Source organism: Sabethes cyaneus, chromosome 1, assembly GCF_943734655.1.
Source record: "Sabethes cyaneus chromosome 1, idSabCyanKW18_F2, whole genome shotgun sequence".
NCBI lineage: Eukaryota > Metazoa > Arthropoda > Insecta > Diptera > Culicidae > Sabethes > Sabethes cyaneus.
In genome coordinates, this window is record NC_071353.1 from 129417414 (window position 1) to 129433906 (window position 16493).

General features: G+C 41.6%; 1 protein-coding gene across 1 annotated transcript; it reads right to left on the minus strand.

Annotated features, from left to right (window-relative positions):
* Positions 1–14850: 14850 nt before the first annotated feature.
* On the minus strand, positions 14851–15735 carry LOC128746223 (uncharacterized). Its single transcript, XM_053843272.1, has 3 exons — positions 15628–15735; positions 15299–15552; positions 14851–15232 (listed from the first exon to the last, which is right to left on the minus strand). The coding sequence occupies exons 1-3, from the start codon at positions 15733–15735 to the stop codon at positions 14851–14853; spliced, it is 744 nt and encodes a 247-aa protein (XP_053699247.1).
* Between the last annotated feature and the right edge of the window lie 758 nt (positions 15736–16493).

Consider the following 16493-nt stretch of genomic DNA (forward strand, 5'->3'; position numbering starts at 1 on the left):
CGGTCATACATAGAGTCTCCTTTGGCCAGCGCCCCAATGGTTCAAAGGTACAAGTACCAGCGAACCACATGCCCTGACGGGTGTTATGAGTTCGAATCCGGTTATAATTTCAGATCATAGCAAAGTTCGACTCATGCACCTTCCAGTATTGGACAAAAGGTAGGAGTCAAAACGGCTACTTGTTAAGCGTAGCTACCAATACCCCCCCCCCCCCTCCTCACCTTTCCGCTCTTTCCCCTCCTTCAGCAAACATTTTTTCATTTCTTTCCCCTACCGTCCCTTCATCAATATATATCTGTATGACCGCATTTCAAGGTCAACACTAAAAACATGAGATTAGTCTGTTTTTCTGTTTATCTGTTTTTCCATATTTCTATTTTTTAGCTTTTCTGTTTTTCTGTTTTATCTTTTTTTATATTTTAATACTGTTGTGTTATACTGTTTTTATGGTTTACTGTTTATATGTTTTTCTGTTTCATTGTTTTTCTGAATTTTAATTATTTCTTTTCTGAACTTTCCTGTTTTTCTGTTTTCATGACACCCGTTTTTTATCTTACTATTTATTAGGCCATTGCAAATCATGTTCAAAGTTTTTGTCACCCCCCCCTTGGAAATTGGCTTGAAAAATCGGAGGGAAAAATAATTTGTAGGATATGAGTTAAATTTTTCTTATAAAATCAATTGTCTGTGGGCGCTACAGCCTGAAAACCTCGAAAAATGAGTGTACGAGTTGAGTTAACGCTTCTAGCACGAAATAGAAATGGAAGTTCAAACAGTGGAATTTCCGAAACTCGGCCAAAAAAATTTTCTTTCGTTTTTGTTTTTTTGTTCATAGATTTTTGCATGAAAAATAACAACGCATTTCTTAAAAGCAAAAATAGATTTGGTTTTCACGTTTAAACTTTAAGTAGAAATGCCTAAAATCCATTTTTTTTGCTCGATTACAAAATTGCCATTGCAAATCATGTTCAAAGTAGACTAATACCGGAGGGACAAAAACTTTTTTAAATATTTGTAATGGCCTTATTCTTTTTTTCTGTTTTCCTGCTTTTCTGTTCATCTGTTTTTTATGTTTTTGTTTTTCTGCTTTTCTGTTTTTCTGCTTTTCTGTTTTTCTGTGTTTATGTTTTTCAGTCTTTCTGTTTAATGGTTTTATGTTTAAATATTGTTGTGCTATACTGTTTTGTGTTTTACTGTTTTTATGTTTTTCTAATTCATTATTTTTTCTGATTTTTAACTTAGCTGTTTTATTTTTTTTTGTTTTAGATTATAGTCACCTTAACCAGTTTTGGGTCATTCGTGACTTCTGCGGGGTTGGGATTTGAACCCGGGTCCTCGGCATGAGAGGCGTGAATGCTAACCACTACGCCGGCACTGACCCCTTTTAATATTTTTATTTTTTTCAACTTTCTTGCTTTTGTGTTATCAAGACGTCCAATTTTTCTGTTTTCTGTTTTAGTTTTATTTTATTTTTCATTGAGTTTTTTGTTCTTCTGATTTTATGCTCTCCTGTTATTCTGTTTATCTGGTTTTCTTTGTTTCTGTTTTTCCGCTTTTATGTTTTGTGTTTCTCCACTTTTCTGCCTTTCTACTTTTATGTTTTTCTGCTTTGCTGTATTTCTGTTTTTCTATATTTCGGTTTTTCTGTTTTTCTGATCTTCTGTTTTTATAATTTTATGTTTTATTGCTTTTGTGTTTTACTGATTTTCTATTTTTCAGATTTTCTGTTAGGCCATTACAAATATTTAAAAAAGTTTTTGCTCTTCCGGTGTTGCCCAACTAAAGGGGGGGGGGAGGGTAAATAAAAATAGAGATTTTTTTAATCGAACCAAAAAAAACTGCGTTTTTGGCATTTTCACTTAAAGTTTAAACGTGAAAATTGAATCTATTCTTGCTTTTTATATACATATACGTTTATTATTTTCCAAGCAAAAAATACGAAAAGAAAGACAAAATCGGATGAAAAAATTTTCCATTTCTGTTCCGTGTTAGAAGCGTTAATACTCATTTTTCGAGATTTTTTAGGCTGCAGAGCCCACAGAAAATTGATTTTATAGAAAAAAATTGAGTAATATCCTTGCGTAATTATTTTTTGCCCCCCGATTTTTCATGCCAATTTCAAAAGGGGGGGGGGGGGGGGGGGTGACAAAAACCTTAAAAATAATTTGTAATGGCCTAATTCTATCAGTTTCTAAAGCCTATCAGTTTTTCTATTCTTTTGTTTGTCAGTTTTTCTATTTTTCTGATTCCCTTGTTGTCTGTTTCTGTGTCTTATCTGTTTGCATTTTTTACTATTATTCTTTTTTTCTGCCTTTCTGTAACTCTGTTTTTCTATTTTCTCTTTATTTCCTTTCTGTTTTTCTGATTTTCTACTTTACTCTTTTACAGTTTTTCTGTTTTTTTGTTTATTTGCTCTTTTGTGTTTCTGTTTTCCTGTTATCTGTTGTTTTTTGTTTTCTGTTTTTACTTCTTCTGTTTTTCCTTTTGTTACGTTTTTCATTCCTTCTTTCTCTCTGCTTTTGAGTTTTCTGTTATTCTGTTTTCTCTGGTTTTCTGTTTTTCTCTTTATCCGTTTTCCTATTTTCCTACTCTTATATTTCTATATTTTTCTGTATTTTTGTTTTTCTGTGTTTCTGTTTTTTTGTTTTCTGTTCTTCTATTTGCTCTAGTTTCCTATGATTTGTTTTTCTTTTTACAATTTTTCTGTTTTCCTTCCATTTAGTGTTTTCTGTTTTTCTGTTGTACTGTTTTTAGTTTTTATGTTTTTCGGTTTTTCTGTTCTTCCATCGCTCTGTTTTCTATTGTTCTCTTTTTGTTCATCTGTATTATGTTTTTCTGTTTTTCTGCTTCTTTATTTTTCTGCTTTTCTCTCTCAAGCACCGTTCAATTGGCACTTTGTGCAATCTTATCGGCTCGACCAATCACGGTATGCAACTACAGAGTACGGACAGTCTACCTAAGCTAAGCCAATCTAATCTTCTCTATTTTTTTGTTTTCCTTTCTTTCTGTTATTCTGTGTTTGTGTTTACCTGTTTTTTCTTTGTTCACTGTTGTCAGCCTTTCGATTTCTGTTTTATTCTATTCTTATGTTTTTTTGGTTTTCTGTTTTGCTGTGTTTTCTGCGTCTCTATTTTTCCGTTTATCTGATCGCTGTTTTACTGTTAATATTTTCTAGTTTTTCTCTTTTTCTCCTTTAGAATATGCAGAAAATGAACTCTTTTCTGTTTTCTGTTCTTTCTTTTCTTTTAGTTTTCCTGTTTTTCTGTATTAATGTTTCCCTGATTTACTGTTTTTAGATTTTGCAACCTTCCGATTTTTTTTATTTTGTCTATTAGCCGTGTTTTTTCGGATTTCTGTTTTCTGTTTTCTGTTTTCTGTTTTCTGTTTTCTGTTTTCTGTTTTCTGTTTTCTGTTTTCTGTTTTCTGTTTTCTGTTTTCTGTTTTCTGTTTTCTGTTTTCTGTTTTCTGTTTTCTGTTTTCTGTTTTCTGTTTTCTGTTTTCTGTTTTCTGTTTTCTGTTTTCTGTTTTCTGTTTTCTGTTTTCTGTTTTCTGTTTTCTGTTTTCTGTTTTCTGTTTTCTGTTTTCTGTTTTCTGTTTTCTGTTTTCTGTTTTCTGTTTTCTGTTTTCTGTTTTCTGTTTTCTGTTTTCTGCTTTCTGCTTTCTGCTTTCTGTTTTCTGTTTGCTGGTTTCTGTTTTCTGTTTTCTGTTTTCTGTTTTCTGTTTTCTGTTTCCTTGTTTCTTATTTCTTATTTCTTATTTCTTATTTCTTATTTCTTATTTCTTATTTCTTATTTCTTATTTCTTATTTCTTATTTCTTATTTCTTATTTCTTATTTCTTATTTCTTATTTCTTATTTCTTATTTCTTATTTCTTATTTTTTATTTCTTATTTCTTATTTCTTATTTCTTATTTCTTATTTCTTATTTCTTATTTCTTATTTCTTATTTCTTATTTCTTATTTCTTATTTCTTATTTCTTATTTCTTATTTCTTATTTCTTATTTCTTATTTCTTATTTCTTATTTCTTATTTCTTATTTCTTATTTCTTATTTCTTATTTCTTATTTCTTATTTCTTATTTCTTATTTCTTATTTCTTATTTCTTATTTCTTATTTCTTATTTCTTATTTCTTATTTCTTATTTCTTATTTCTTATTTCTTATTTCTTATTTCTTGTTTTTTTAGCTCCTCATTTTTATACTATTTTATATATTATTTTTAAATTATTTTACGTTTGTAGTTTGTTTCTGTTGCTTGTTTCGTGTTCTTTTTCAGTTCTTTTCTAGAACTTGTTAATTTTTAATTTTTATTTATTGTTATGCAATATTTTTATTGTTTTACTTTTCTAATATTAGTTATATTGGAGTTTTGTTTCCATTTTATTGAATTTTTATACTCTCTCTTCAGCAGTAGTAAGAACAGTCCTGTCGCTGTCCAACGGCATCAACGAAACTGGTAAAATGTACAGCAGTATTACGCCGTTCACACCTTTTTGTCTGCTCTAAAACACCGAGTGGCAAGTGTATTTTTACCCTTGTGTTATCAGAAAATAGCTCCCGGAATGGACTTTCCCTTTGCTGAGCACAGTTATCAGGGAATCAGACAACAAATTTACCGGCTTAGGGATTGAACTATATATTTTTTGTTGCACCGGATAGAGAATTTCCAACGAATTTTACGACTGTTTATTAGACTGTCAAAGCTTCAAAATTATTTCAATTATGTGTAACATTCGATTCGAATTCGATTGTTGAATTGCTCCCAGCGGGGCCTAGAAGTGTTTTCCGGGAGAATTGCTTTTCGGACACAAAACCTTCAGCACGTCTTCAGCAGATCCATTAAGACTAGTAATCCGAAATGAATCTTCCGATAAGTGGACAAATATTACTTAACCTTAATAATTCCATCAATTCAAAATAGTTTCCTCTAGCCAATCTTTCTCAACACAGTCCAAGAAAAATGACTCTCTCGACACTAAACTGATGCTGGCCTCGACCCGTTCCCCCCCGGGGGACGCATGTGTAAGAAAGTTATCTTATTTGTTATTTCTACACGTCATTCAGATTGCACAAGTTGCAACTTCGGGCACATCGTTTCCCTCTGAACGTTGCAAAGTTTGACTTTAGTACAGTTTTACTGGAAACTTTTCGGGTGCTGATTACATAGTTCAATATGGGGAGGACTATGCTACGGTACGATAAATGATAACGTATCATAGGAACATAAATTCAAGAACTTTACCGAGGTACGCCGGAATGGTTATTGAATTTGATCCTATTCCATTTGATGTTCGTCCACCGAAAAGGATTTGCTGCCCTGCATCGACACCGATAAGAAACTTCTTTAGGAAGAGTTTTTCAACGTCATCTTAAGCTATTTACCAAATGATTTATTTATCAGATTTTTTTAAATTACAATAACAGTAGACTTGAGGTAGATTGAGGAAAATCTCTTGAAATCCATTAAATTACATAATCCACATCCTAGCACAAATAATTTACATAATGACAACAAATCCGCCCGTATGACACTCAATTGCTGCTACGTGACAGACACAACCAAGCATTAAAACTTCACTCACTCATTCGCTCGTCAAAATAATGAATATTTCAGCAGGAGCCCACACAGCCACAGCCAGGAAAGAAACCCGGCCGGCGCTCGGTGTGCTTTGCATAATAGTCTGAAGAATAGGAAAAAAATGTGCGCGCCCTGAATCCCACCCACCGCTGCGCTGCTGCCAGGATGCGACGCGGTGTTGACGGCAGCACCGAATGTCGCCAACCGACAGTAAGTTTCGGGAAAATGTCATTATTCGCCCACTCAGAAAATGCCTTCATCGTTCCAAACAATCGCACACTGTGCCCTCTCGGTGCCAATAGTGAGAAAACCGCAGGACTTTTTTTCCCTGTTTTAGGTCTCATTACTTATTCTGCAGATATCAAGTACCCTTCGGTGCTGCCCTTCACCCCCTTCCGGGCCTGGGTTGGACGCGCGCTGTCAATTCAGCTCTCGAGGATATTAGATGGAAAGTGTTTGTCACATCATTAGCGCACAAAAAGAAAGTGTGCGCAAAATTGGAAGACCTGCAACGAAACCGACCAAATAAACCGACCGGCGCGCCGGTGAATTACAATTCATGGTACATTAACATTGAATGCAGCATCAAACCACACCAACCAACGCAACAACGTAGGATTGCTTTGGTGTTTTGGTTAATTTTTTTTTTTCGTTGTTTTCATTTCTGATTATCATTTCTGATCGACGATAATGATTTCGTTAAATTAGCAACGCATATCAAACGCGTAGGTTCAATTTTCGTTCTAGTGGGGGCATTTCTTTCACACTTACCGTAGAGTTCTATTTTCTTTTTCATGTCACATTTAATATTTGTACCTTATATGTCCATTTTATTGACTTTCGCTTTGGAAATCGAAAACGCAAACAACTAGTTTAAAATTTTAAAGGTATATTTTCCGCTTTGCATATCAGGATTGTCTAAATCGTAATGTCAATGATTGTATTGTGAAGCGACTATTCATTCCAGCATGCTCGCACCTGTTGGTTTTGATAGAAGGAGAAATCGGCTTTCGAGCGAGCGGTCGCGCAACTGTCTTCGGAGAGTGCCGATGAGCTTTTCCTTGAAACTCGTTTTCATCTCCCGTGCAAGCCAGAAATGCAGCGCTCGAGCAAACGATTTCTAAGATTAAGCTTTGTATGAAACTCGACGATGACGTCCCGCGCTAAACAATCAACACTAAGGCTTCCTTTGTTGTAGGAAAAGTTTCCCAGGTTTCATACATTCTTAAACGGTTTTGCGAACGGCCGACGAATCATTTCAATAATTGAACACTATGGACCCATATTTATTAATACAAAGCTAAAACTAAAAGTTTTTTAAAGTTTCTCGGAAACTACAAAATTTGTCATAAATACCCACTGTCTGTAGACGGCCCTTGCTTTTGGAGCTTCAGAGTCACAGACGAACTTCGTAGTGAAGATCTGAGTCTACACCTAGGTCTAGATCTGATTTTATGATTGTATTTGAGTTTGAATCTAGTTGGGTCTCTAGGGATAGATTTTAATTTGTTGATTTTGGTCTACATTTTGTTCTAGGTCTGGATCAGGGCCGCTGGGCCTAGGCCTGGCATTGATTCTAGCTTCTAGGTCTACATCTGAATCTACGTCGAATAATGAGTTCAGTTATTCGAGTGTTCCGGGACTGGGACAGGGTCTCATCCTGAGTTTAGGTAATCTTGGTATTACGATGGATCTAGTTCTTAGTCTAGGTTTGGGTTTGTGTACTGCGGATCATGATACGGATTCGTAGTTGGATGTGGGTCTGAATCAAAGTTTCTCAGCTTAGGTCAAAGTAATCCTAGGTCTGAGTTGGGCTCTAAGTTTGATTTATGATCTGGATCTATATCTGGATTTCCAGATCTAGGATGGATTTTGTTGCAGGCTTTTGAACTTTTAGTCATTTATTTCAAATCTAAAAGTTAGTTTAGCCTTGGGACTGGGATTGGGACTGGGACTGGGACTGGGACTGGGACTGGGACTGGGACTGGGACTGGGACTGGGACTGGGACTGGGACTGGGACTGGGACTGGGACTGGGACTGGGACTGGGACTGGGACTGGGACTGGGACTGGGACTGGGACTGGGACTGGGACTGGGACTGGGACTGGGACTGGGACTGGGACTGGGACTGGGACTGGGACTGGGACTGGGACTGGGACTGGGACTGGGACTGGGACTGGGACTGGGACTGGGACTGGGACTGGGACTGGGACTGGGACTGGGGCTGGAACTGGGACTGGGACTGGGACTAGGACTTTGACTAGGACTGGAACTAGGACTGGGACTAGGACTGGGATTAGGACTGAGGCTGGGACTTGGACTGGGACTGGGACTGGGACTGGGACTAGATCTCTGTTTCTAAGATTAGGTCTTTGATTCTAAGATTAGGTCTTTGATTCTAAGATTAGGTCTCTGGTTCTTAGGGGAGAAGGGAATGAAAATCAGGCGCAGACGGCATCGATACCTACGGTGATGGCAGCTGAAAGGATGTTCAGCTGGGCAAAGTGAGAGTAGGGTGGTCTGTGTGCCCACAGTTTTAAATTCCTCGCACAAGTAAAGAAATGCAGATGCTTTAAATGCATGGGCTTTGGCCACTTGACGAGCAGCTGCGATAGTCCAGATAGATTTAAGCTATGCAGGAAATGCGGCGCGCGCCGCAGTAGGAAAACTTTGCTCTGAAGTGCAAAAACCACGTGACGGAAGGGCTCAGATACCCAGAGTTTAAGAACGATAATGGTGCAGGTTATACAGATTAACCTAAACCACTGTGAAACGGCACAGGAGTTGTTTTGGCAAGCGGCAGTCGAAACGGGGTGCGATATTGCCATTGTCGCGAATCCCTACCGGGTCCCCCGGGGCGGCGCAAACTGGGGTCGGATGGCAGCGATTGCCGTGATGGGTAGATACCCGATCCAGGAGGTGATCTCGGCCTCTTGGTTCGTGATTGTTGTGCTCGATGGCGTCTACATCTCTAGCTGCTACGCTCCACCTAGTTGGTCGCCGGAGCAGTTTGACCGGATGCTAGACGTGCTCACCGGCGAACAAACGGGCCGCAAGCCCGTTGTCATCGAAGGAGACTTCAATGCTTGGGCTGTCCAATGGGGTAGCAGGTGCACTACCCCTAGGGGACAAAGCTTGCTGGAAGCTCTGTCCAAGCTGGATGTAAGTCTGGCTAACATGGGATCCATCAGCAACTTTTGTAGGGGGGTACAACAATCGATCAAAGACATCACCTTCTGCATCCCAACGTTGCTTGCCAACATGGGCTGGAGGGTGTCAGATGAGTACACGCATAGCGACCACCAAGCTATACAATACACGATTAAACGACGGACGCTACGGCCACGCCGGTTGAAGCCGATAGGGAGGAGGTGGAAAGTGAAGTCCTTCGACAAAGACCTGTTCGTTGAAGCACTCAGCGCAGAGAGCAACCGCTCGAACCTGAGTGCTCGTCAGCTGACCAACGTCCTAGTGCGGGCATGTGATACCACTATGCCCAGTACGGGTCAGCCAATGAACGGTCGCCGCTCGGTATACTGGTGGAGTGATACCATTGCCCAGCTCCGCTCCAGGTGCGACAGAGCGAGAAGGCTAGCGCAGAGGGCCCGGACCGATGCAGATGCTGAAGCTCGGGGGGTCGAACTTAGAGCAGCCAGGTCGGCGCTCAAAAAGGAGGTTAGGCGTAGCAAGAAATCCTGTTTTCAGGAGCTATGCCGCGATGCGGATTCAAACCCCTGGGTCGGTGCATACCAGGTGGTGATGAAAAAGATGAAGGGTACATCCGCTCCGCAGGAAACCTGCCCCCAAAAGCTGAAAGTCATCGTGGAAGGGCTCTTTCTGCAACACGATCCAGTTTGGTGGCCTCCGACCCCGTACGGTCAATCTCATCTCAGGAACTCATCGTAATTGCCAGGGGTTTAAAAACGAAGAAAGCGCCCGGTCCTGACGGGATTCCGAACGAGGCACTCAAAGTGGCGATCCAAGCATATCCCGATATGTTTAGAGAGACGCTTCAGAATTGCCTAGAGGTATGCGAATTTCCAGACAAATGGAAAGTCCAAAGATTGGTACTGCTGCCAAAGCCGGGGAAACCACCTGGTGTTCCCTCGTCGTACAGGCCAATTTGCCTATTGGATACGCTAGGCAAATTGCTAGAGCGGGTAATCCTAAACAGGCTGACGCCTGTGGTGGAAAGTGACATCGGACTGGCAAGCACGCAGTTTGGCTTTCGTAAGGGGAAGTCCACCGCACAGTTTCACATGACGCAATCTGCGTCTTAGCGGGTATGATGCCTATTGGTATCATCATCAGCGAGGACGTAGAGTGCTTCAACCAACGTGGAATTAGAGGCATAGGGGAACTGGGGGGAAAATGAACACCCTTAGCAACTTCGCCATTTTCTTCCCCAGGAACCATCCAAACGCTGATCGCACTACATGAATTGAAAGCTGGATTCATATTCCACGTAGCAATATATAAAGATGTTTAAAAAAGGACTATTTGTCATGAAAAATTCCTTTTTTTCGAAAGCGTCACATTCGAGCCTGATTTTTTTCATGTGGGTAAAATGAACATGCAGTGAGGGCAAAATGAACATGTCATAGAAAACTAAAGTTAACATGCAGTATGGATAAATTGAATATGATTTTACATTATCATGAGTTCTGCATAAGCCGTAGGTATTCAACAAGGCTGTTGGAATTAAAATGGGAGTCCACAAGGTTAACATAATGTATCTTCGCCACGTTCATACAATGCTTGACTTTTAGCTCGCAGGATTTTCCAGCACTCGGTCATTTTCCGTCATTTTTCGAGAGACTCGATCATTTTTGTTGCTTGAATTGTAATTATTTCGTAGCTGCTGATAAATGGAAAGTAAAACATCATGATACACACTGTTCATTTTGCCCCCATAGTGAGGTGTTCATTTTACCCGCAAAACACCAATTGTTTTCAAGTGTTTATTATAAACAAACAGTTGATAAAAATATTTGGAATTTTCGACAGATCCGTAGGATAGTGATAAGCAAACAACACTGAACGATACCAATAGTCGAAATTTAATTTGTTTCGCCAAAATAGCTTATTTACTAATAGTGGAAATTACCATCCGCGTCAGATTTCTGCAAATATTTTTTACTTTTTACTTTTTTTCACATTGGAAAGCTTATGATCACCACATATTGTCTCAAACAGCTTGAAATACTTCTAGGAGAAGATACCTATTGATCTGAAATAGATTTTAATTGGTTTACTGGGAATTTGGCTGCCTGTTCATTTTACCTCCCCTGTTCATTTTACCCACAGTTCCCCTACGGAATACCACAAGATCGGCCTCGATGATCACATGGCAGCGGGCATGGTCTGATTCCACAAAAGGCCGGTGGACATATAGACTTATCCCGGAACTATCCGGATGGGTCAACAGGCACCATGGCGAAGTCAACTTCCACCTGACACAGATTCTGTCAGGGCATGGTTGTTTTGGACAGTATCTGCACAAATTTGGGCATGCGGAGTCCCCCGAGTGTCCCGAATGCGCGGACGTTGAGGAAACTGCAGAACATGCTTTCTTCATATGCCCTCGTTTCGCGGGCGTGAGAAGCAACATGATGGCAGTTAGCGGACAGGACACTACTCCGGATAACTTAGTCCAAAGGATGTGTTCTAGCTCGGACGTCTGGGGTGCGGTCAATGCGGCTGCTACCCAGATCGTACTTGAGCTACAAAACCGCTGGAAAGCCGATCAACGGCGAATAAACAGCCTAACTACCATAGTCCAGTAGTTATCTAAGAGCGTGCGTTAAGCACAATAGCCCCTCCCTGAAGTAATACCGATAAGGTGGTTCCAGGAGGGATTGAGGCTGGAGACTCGAGTAGGGTTTTAGTGGGTCTGGATCCTCACGCCCCAGTTGTCTTCTCAGGTGTCTGATAGCAGATTTCCCAACTCGTTAAAAAAAAAAAAGAGGAAGTCCACTGTAGACGCCATAAAGTCCGTGGTGGAGAGGGCCGAGAAGCCTATGAAACGGAAAAGGCGAGGCGACAGGTATTGTGCCATAGTCACAATCGATGTCAAAAACGCCTTTAACAGTGCTAACTAGGGTGCAATCGCGTTAGCGCTGCATAGGATGAGGGTACCGGACCATATATGCAGGTTGCTTAAAAGTTACTTCGAGAACCGGACGCTAGTGTACGACACGGCGGATGGGGCAAAGAAGTACAAAGTGACAGCGGGTGTTCCACAGGGTTCGATTCTCGGCCCCACGCTCTGGAATGCCATGTACGATGGGGTGCCGAGGCTTGAACTACCCACTGGGGTCGAGATCACTGGCTTCGCCGATGATATCGTCCTTACAGTGGTAGGCGAGTTTCGGACGTCATGAGCATAATAGAGGGTTGGATGGCGGGCGTCAATCAACGATTGGCCCACCATAAGACGAAGCGGTGATGATCAGCAACCGCAAGTCGGCCTTAGAGGCCATAATAATCGTTGGAGGACAGGTTATTGTCTCCAAACGAAGTGTGAAGTACCTGGGTGTTCTGGCAGAACAGGTTGAACTTCACCAGCCATGTGGATTATGCTTGTGGTAAAGCGTCAACGGCGGCTACTGCGCTGTCCCAGATCATGCCGAACGGCTACGGTCCTAGCAGCAGTAAGAGACGCCTGATGGCCAGCGTTGCCATGTCGGTGCTACGGTATGGTGCACCGGCATGGGCCCCGGCTTTGGTGAGTAAGCGCAATCAGGCATGTCTGAACAAGGTGTTCAGGCTGTTGGCATTGCGCGTTGCGTGCGGCTACCGTACCATATCGTTGGATGCGATTGGGGTTGTTGCTGTCATGATTCCCATATGCATACTTCTAGGTGAGGACATTGAGTGCTATAGGCAGAGGAACGTCAGGGGCGCCAGGGACAGAGTTAGGCTGGACTTTATTAGGCGTTGGCAGGCGGAATGGGATCACACCGATCACGGCAGGTAGACCCATAGGCTGATCCAGAACATATTGTCCTGGATCGGTAGAAAACATGGTGAGGTAAACTTTTTCCTTACCCAGTTCGTGTCGGGACATGGACGCTGGACATGGAGGACATGGATGGCGGATGATGCTTGCGGTCGTTGAAGAAGACACCAACGCTGACAACATCGTGCAGAGAATGTGCGCTGAGCAGCGCGCATGGGTTGCCGCTGATAGGGCGGCAACGGAGGAGTTGCAACGGCTAGAACGTTTGCAACAACAGGGCCTGACATAGCTTAGCAAGTGTCAGTAAAGGACTGGATGGGCAGCCCAGGCCCTTGGTGAAGGGTAGTGGCGGTATGAAGTGACAAGGGGGTTGTGTGAACCCACATACGCAACGGATAAGTCGGAGTGCTTAGGCACGTCCTCCCTCCTGAAGAAAAACCTAACGGTAGTTCCGGGAGGGGTTCAGGAACGGGCAGTAGGAGAGTTTTTAGTAGGTAGGCGCTTGTTGGCACCTTGTGAATCCTATTCGGCACCGTGAAGGTGCTGTCTATGAAGATTTTTTCCCTGCATAAACAATACAAAAAAAGGTTGGGGTAACCAACAGATAGCCTAAGCGAAATGGGATCTTCTGGGGTTTTGTGATTCAGAGAACTCGGTCATCATTGGGAAGTCTATCTGGTCTGGTATCAACCTTTCCTTTAAAACATTCGGGCACATCTCCGCCGACTTGATTGAACCTTTTAATAACTCCATCACGACTTGATAAGTTAGCCAGCACTAACTCGTATATCAAAGTACAAAAATTGTCGTATATATCTCTTAATAAACTCGGAATCGTAACTAATGCTTAATAAAGTGCGCCCAGGTTGATTTTCTGCCGTATATAATGACAGTAACTGACACACATACGATATTCAGCGCAGAATCGTATAGCAGCACGGAGCGAACCGGGCTTAATCGGATATTATCGTATATAATTACTTATATAGCTGAAACGCGTATATTTATTCCTTATCACGTATATCGCCTCCAAAATAGTACGAATATGTCAGTTTTGTCGCATCAAATACGATTTGCCCACGCTATACACTAACGTCCTTACAATTTTTCGTTAATTTTCTATCACGACAATGCTCGGCCACATACTGCCACATACTGCATTTTTTACCAATGCCATCCATCGAGCATAGTTACTAACGATGCATTAATGAATAATTTGCCCAAAAAAACTTGCTTTCGAATATACATAGCTGATACGAATTTTATATACTTATCATAATATTATATCCATTTTACGATGGCCAAATTCGCTTGCAGCACCTCAATTGCCACTCTAATCCAAGCGAAATTTGTCTGATCAAAATATAAACTAGAGCTGCCACGACGAAGCACTGCACGCTGCACTCCGCTGGGAACCGGAAGCTCCCAGTTCGGTTATTTCGTTTATGAATAATGCAGTCATCGTGAATTCCTCTGCTGGCACTCAATTATTTTCAGCTAACTTTTTGCCAAGCAAGACGAACGAAGCAAACCAACCAACCGCCCAACTTAGCTAAACCCTATTCCTTTGATATTCCACCGGCAGCAGCAGCGCTCTAACAGCAAACTTGATAAACTTGGTTCGGAGTACGAGTCGAATATGGAAATGCTCCCCAAGCCACTGTAAACATTGCATGTGTAATAAAATTAAATTTTGCTTTTTTAGCTATCCCCTGGTGAATTTTACCGTTGCATGCTGCAGCACAGTGCTCTCTCCTGTGCCACAAACGTTCGACGACTTCCTGTCCCTGAGCTGGTGGTGTGGTTTTTGAGTTTGTTGTCTATGGTTTCTTCCACAAAATAGTTTATAGTCAATATTGAACTCAAACAGAATTGTACACCAACCCTGCAGGACACACTGCATTTTGTCGTTTGCTGAATTTCAGCATTAAATGTTTGTTGCTGGTAAGCAACCTTAATTCCGAGAGGTAATATATTAATCCTCGAACGTGACTTCATCAGCAAGTTTATGAAACAGCAATTTTGACAGTTTGCTCCCGAAACTCTACGCGGCGAAGCGCTGTGCACTGGCGCTGCTGGACTGGTATTCACATGCAATAGTTCATAAATTATGAATGCAATAAATTTCTTCCGCATATATTCTTTACAAACAGTTCCACGCCACCTCGCTTTTGAACCGAAAGAGAGAAGTCAAACCAGCATCAGTGTTGGGTGGGTTTATTTTGCGAAATGCTTTTCTGATACAATTGGATAGTTGCTGCTGCTGGGGCAAGCTTCGGATTGAAACCAATTCCCAAAATCGTCGTAACTCTTCAATCTGGCGACTCGTACTCGGCGAGCAGCATACTCTCGATCTCCGACTGGTTTTCCCCGAACACGGCAAACTCCTCGTTGAAGTACCCAAGAAACTCGTCATCGTGCGCCATAATCCAGTACTCTCGAACCAAATTATAAGCCTTAAGGGCACGGTTTATCAACCACCGAGTGAAATAAAGATCATAACAGGAAGCACATATAACAGCCAGAGGAAGAATTGGCGAAAAACCGTGCACCGTCTCCTCGTGGATCATGCTCAGTATGTTCGCATTCTGCAGCACCGATATTCCGAATAAGACCATAAAGTTGAGCATGTCCCTCAACAGCACCCAAAAGTATCGTCGTCGGAAAAAGTTGGCCACCAGGCTGGGATTGCTTCTGCAAGTGGAGAAAAACAATTTAAACATTAGTTTTGCATCTGCTCGCGTGCGACGACGGTCGTACAGTTTAACCGACAGCTGTGCTTCCCAGTCCCAGCGGAACTTGCACCGGCAAATCTCGCACACCTGACTGCGCTGGTAGACGGTCCACAGCCGAAGACAGCGCTCGTGTATGTACCCGACCGAACCCTTGCAGTCGCAAATATTTTCCACCAGCGTTTCGTCGCTCAATCGACAAATCCGGCAGATTTTTGTCTCCCCGGTCGCCGCCACCGAGGATTCGTCCTCGTCCTCGTCCGTTGAACCATTTTGACTGCGCTGAAAGTGTAATTTTCTTTTCAAAGTTAGCAATCGAATGAAAATAAAAATGGAACGTTGGCTTGGAAAACTTACCGCCAGTTGGCTGAGCTGGCTGGAGCGACGTCGCTGGTTGTGAACGGACCAAAATAGACGGACCGCTTGTATGCCGGACAGGAGACTGTTTTGACGGGGTTGAGACATGTTTTGGCTTGAAAATTTAACTGCGCAATCAAAAAGAACGAAAAATTTTGACGTCCATTTTCCGAAATGTGTGTTAAACTAATATTCAGTCTCACTAGCCTACTACTTTGTCATCCAATATTTAATAAGAAATTGACGGAAATAATTTTTTTTTTGCGATTTTCAATCTAAGGAACAGCTGCTTCTGAATTTATTTCTTCGGCCAGATCTGATAATTGGTCGCACGGAAGTCTATTGGAAGCTAATTACGGCCTGCTAGACGGAGCCATATGTTACAGGACGAAACATGTGTGACTAATTGGTAAATTATGCACGTTTCACCACCTGGTTCATCAGCTGGAAACTAACAATGGTTGAATGGTCGAAGACCACCCGAGCAAGCCAACTTGTTAATTGCACTGTACTGTGTAAGGCTTGTTGTTGGTCAACAATCGAATCAGTGTGTCGACTGTTCTTGACCATGATGGCTTAAAGTCAGCAACAATTGCCCCTATAGAACCGAGCCAATTTAAACAAACCCGCTAACTTACTATAAACCACCCATCGGAGGTGAATTCACTGTGTTCAATTCAATTTGCTTACACACACATACACAAATGCTGCATAGGTACTTCGGTTCGATTTTGCTTGCGTGCTGTCCAGCGGGTTATCAAATTAAAATTAGGTTCAATTAATTTACAAAATGGCTTCGACAGCAAGACCCCGGAACTAATTGCCAGCAGACCAGCATGCCACCAGCTTGTAGAACGTGAATAGGT

Excerpts from the sequence above, each read along its gene's own strand:
- LOC128746223 (XM_053843272.1), bottom strand. The coding sequence starts at position 15,735 with ATGTCTCAACCCCGTCAAAACAGTCTCCTGTCCGGCATACAAGCGGTC. Across the intron at positions 15,553-15,627 it reads GCCAGCTCAGCCAACTGGCG|CGCAGTCAAAATGGTTCAAC; the intron begins GTAAGTTTTCCA and ends TTACACTTTCAG. Across the intron at positions 15,233-15,298 it reads GCACAGCTGTCGGTTAAACT|AAGCAATCCCAGCCTGGTGG; the intron begins GTACGACCGTCG and ends CTCCACTTGCAG.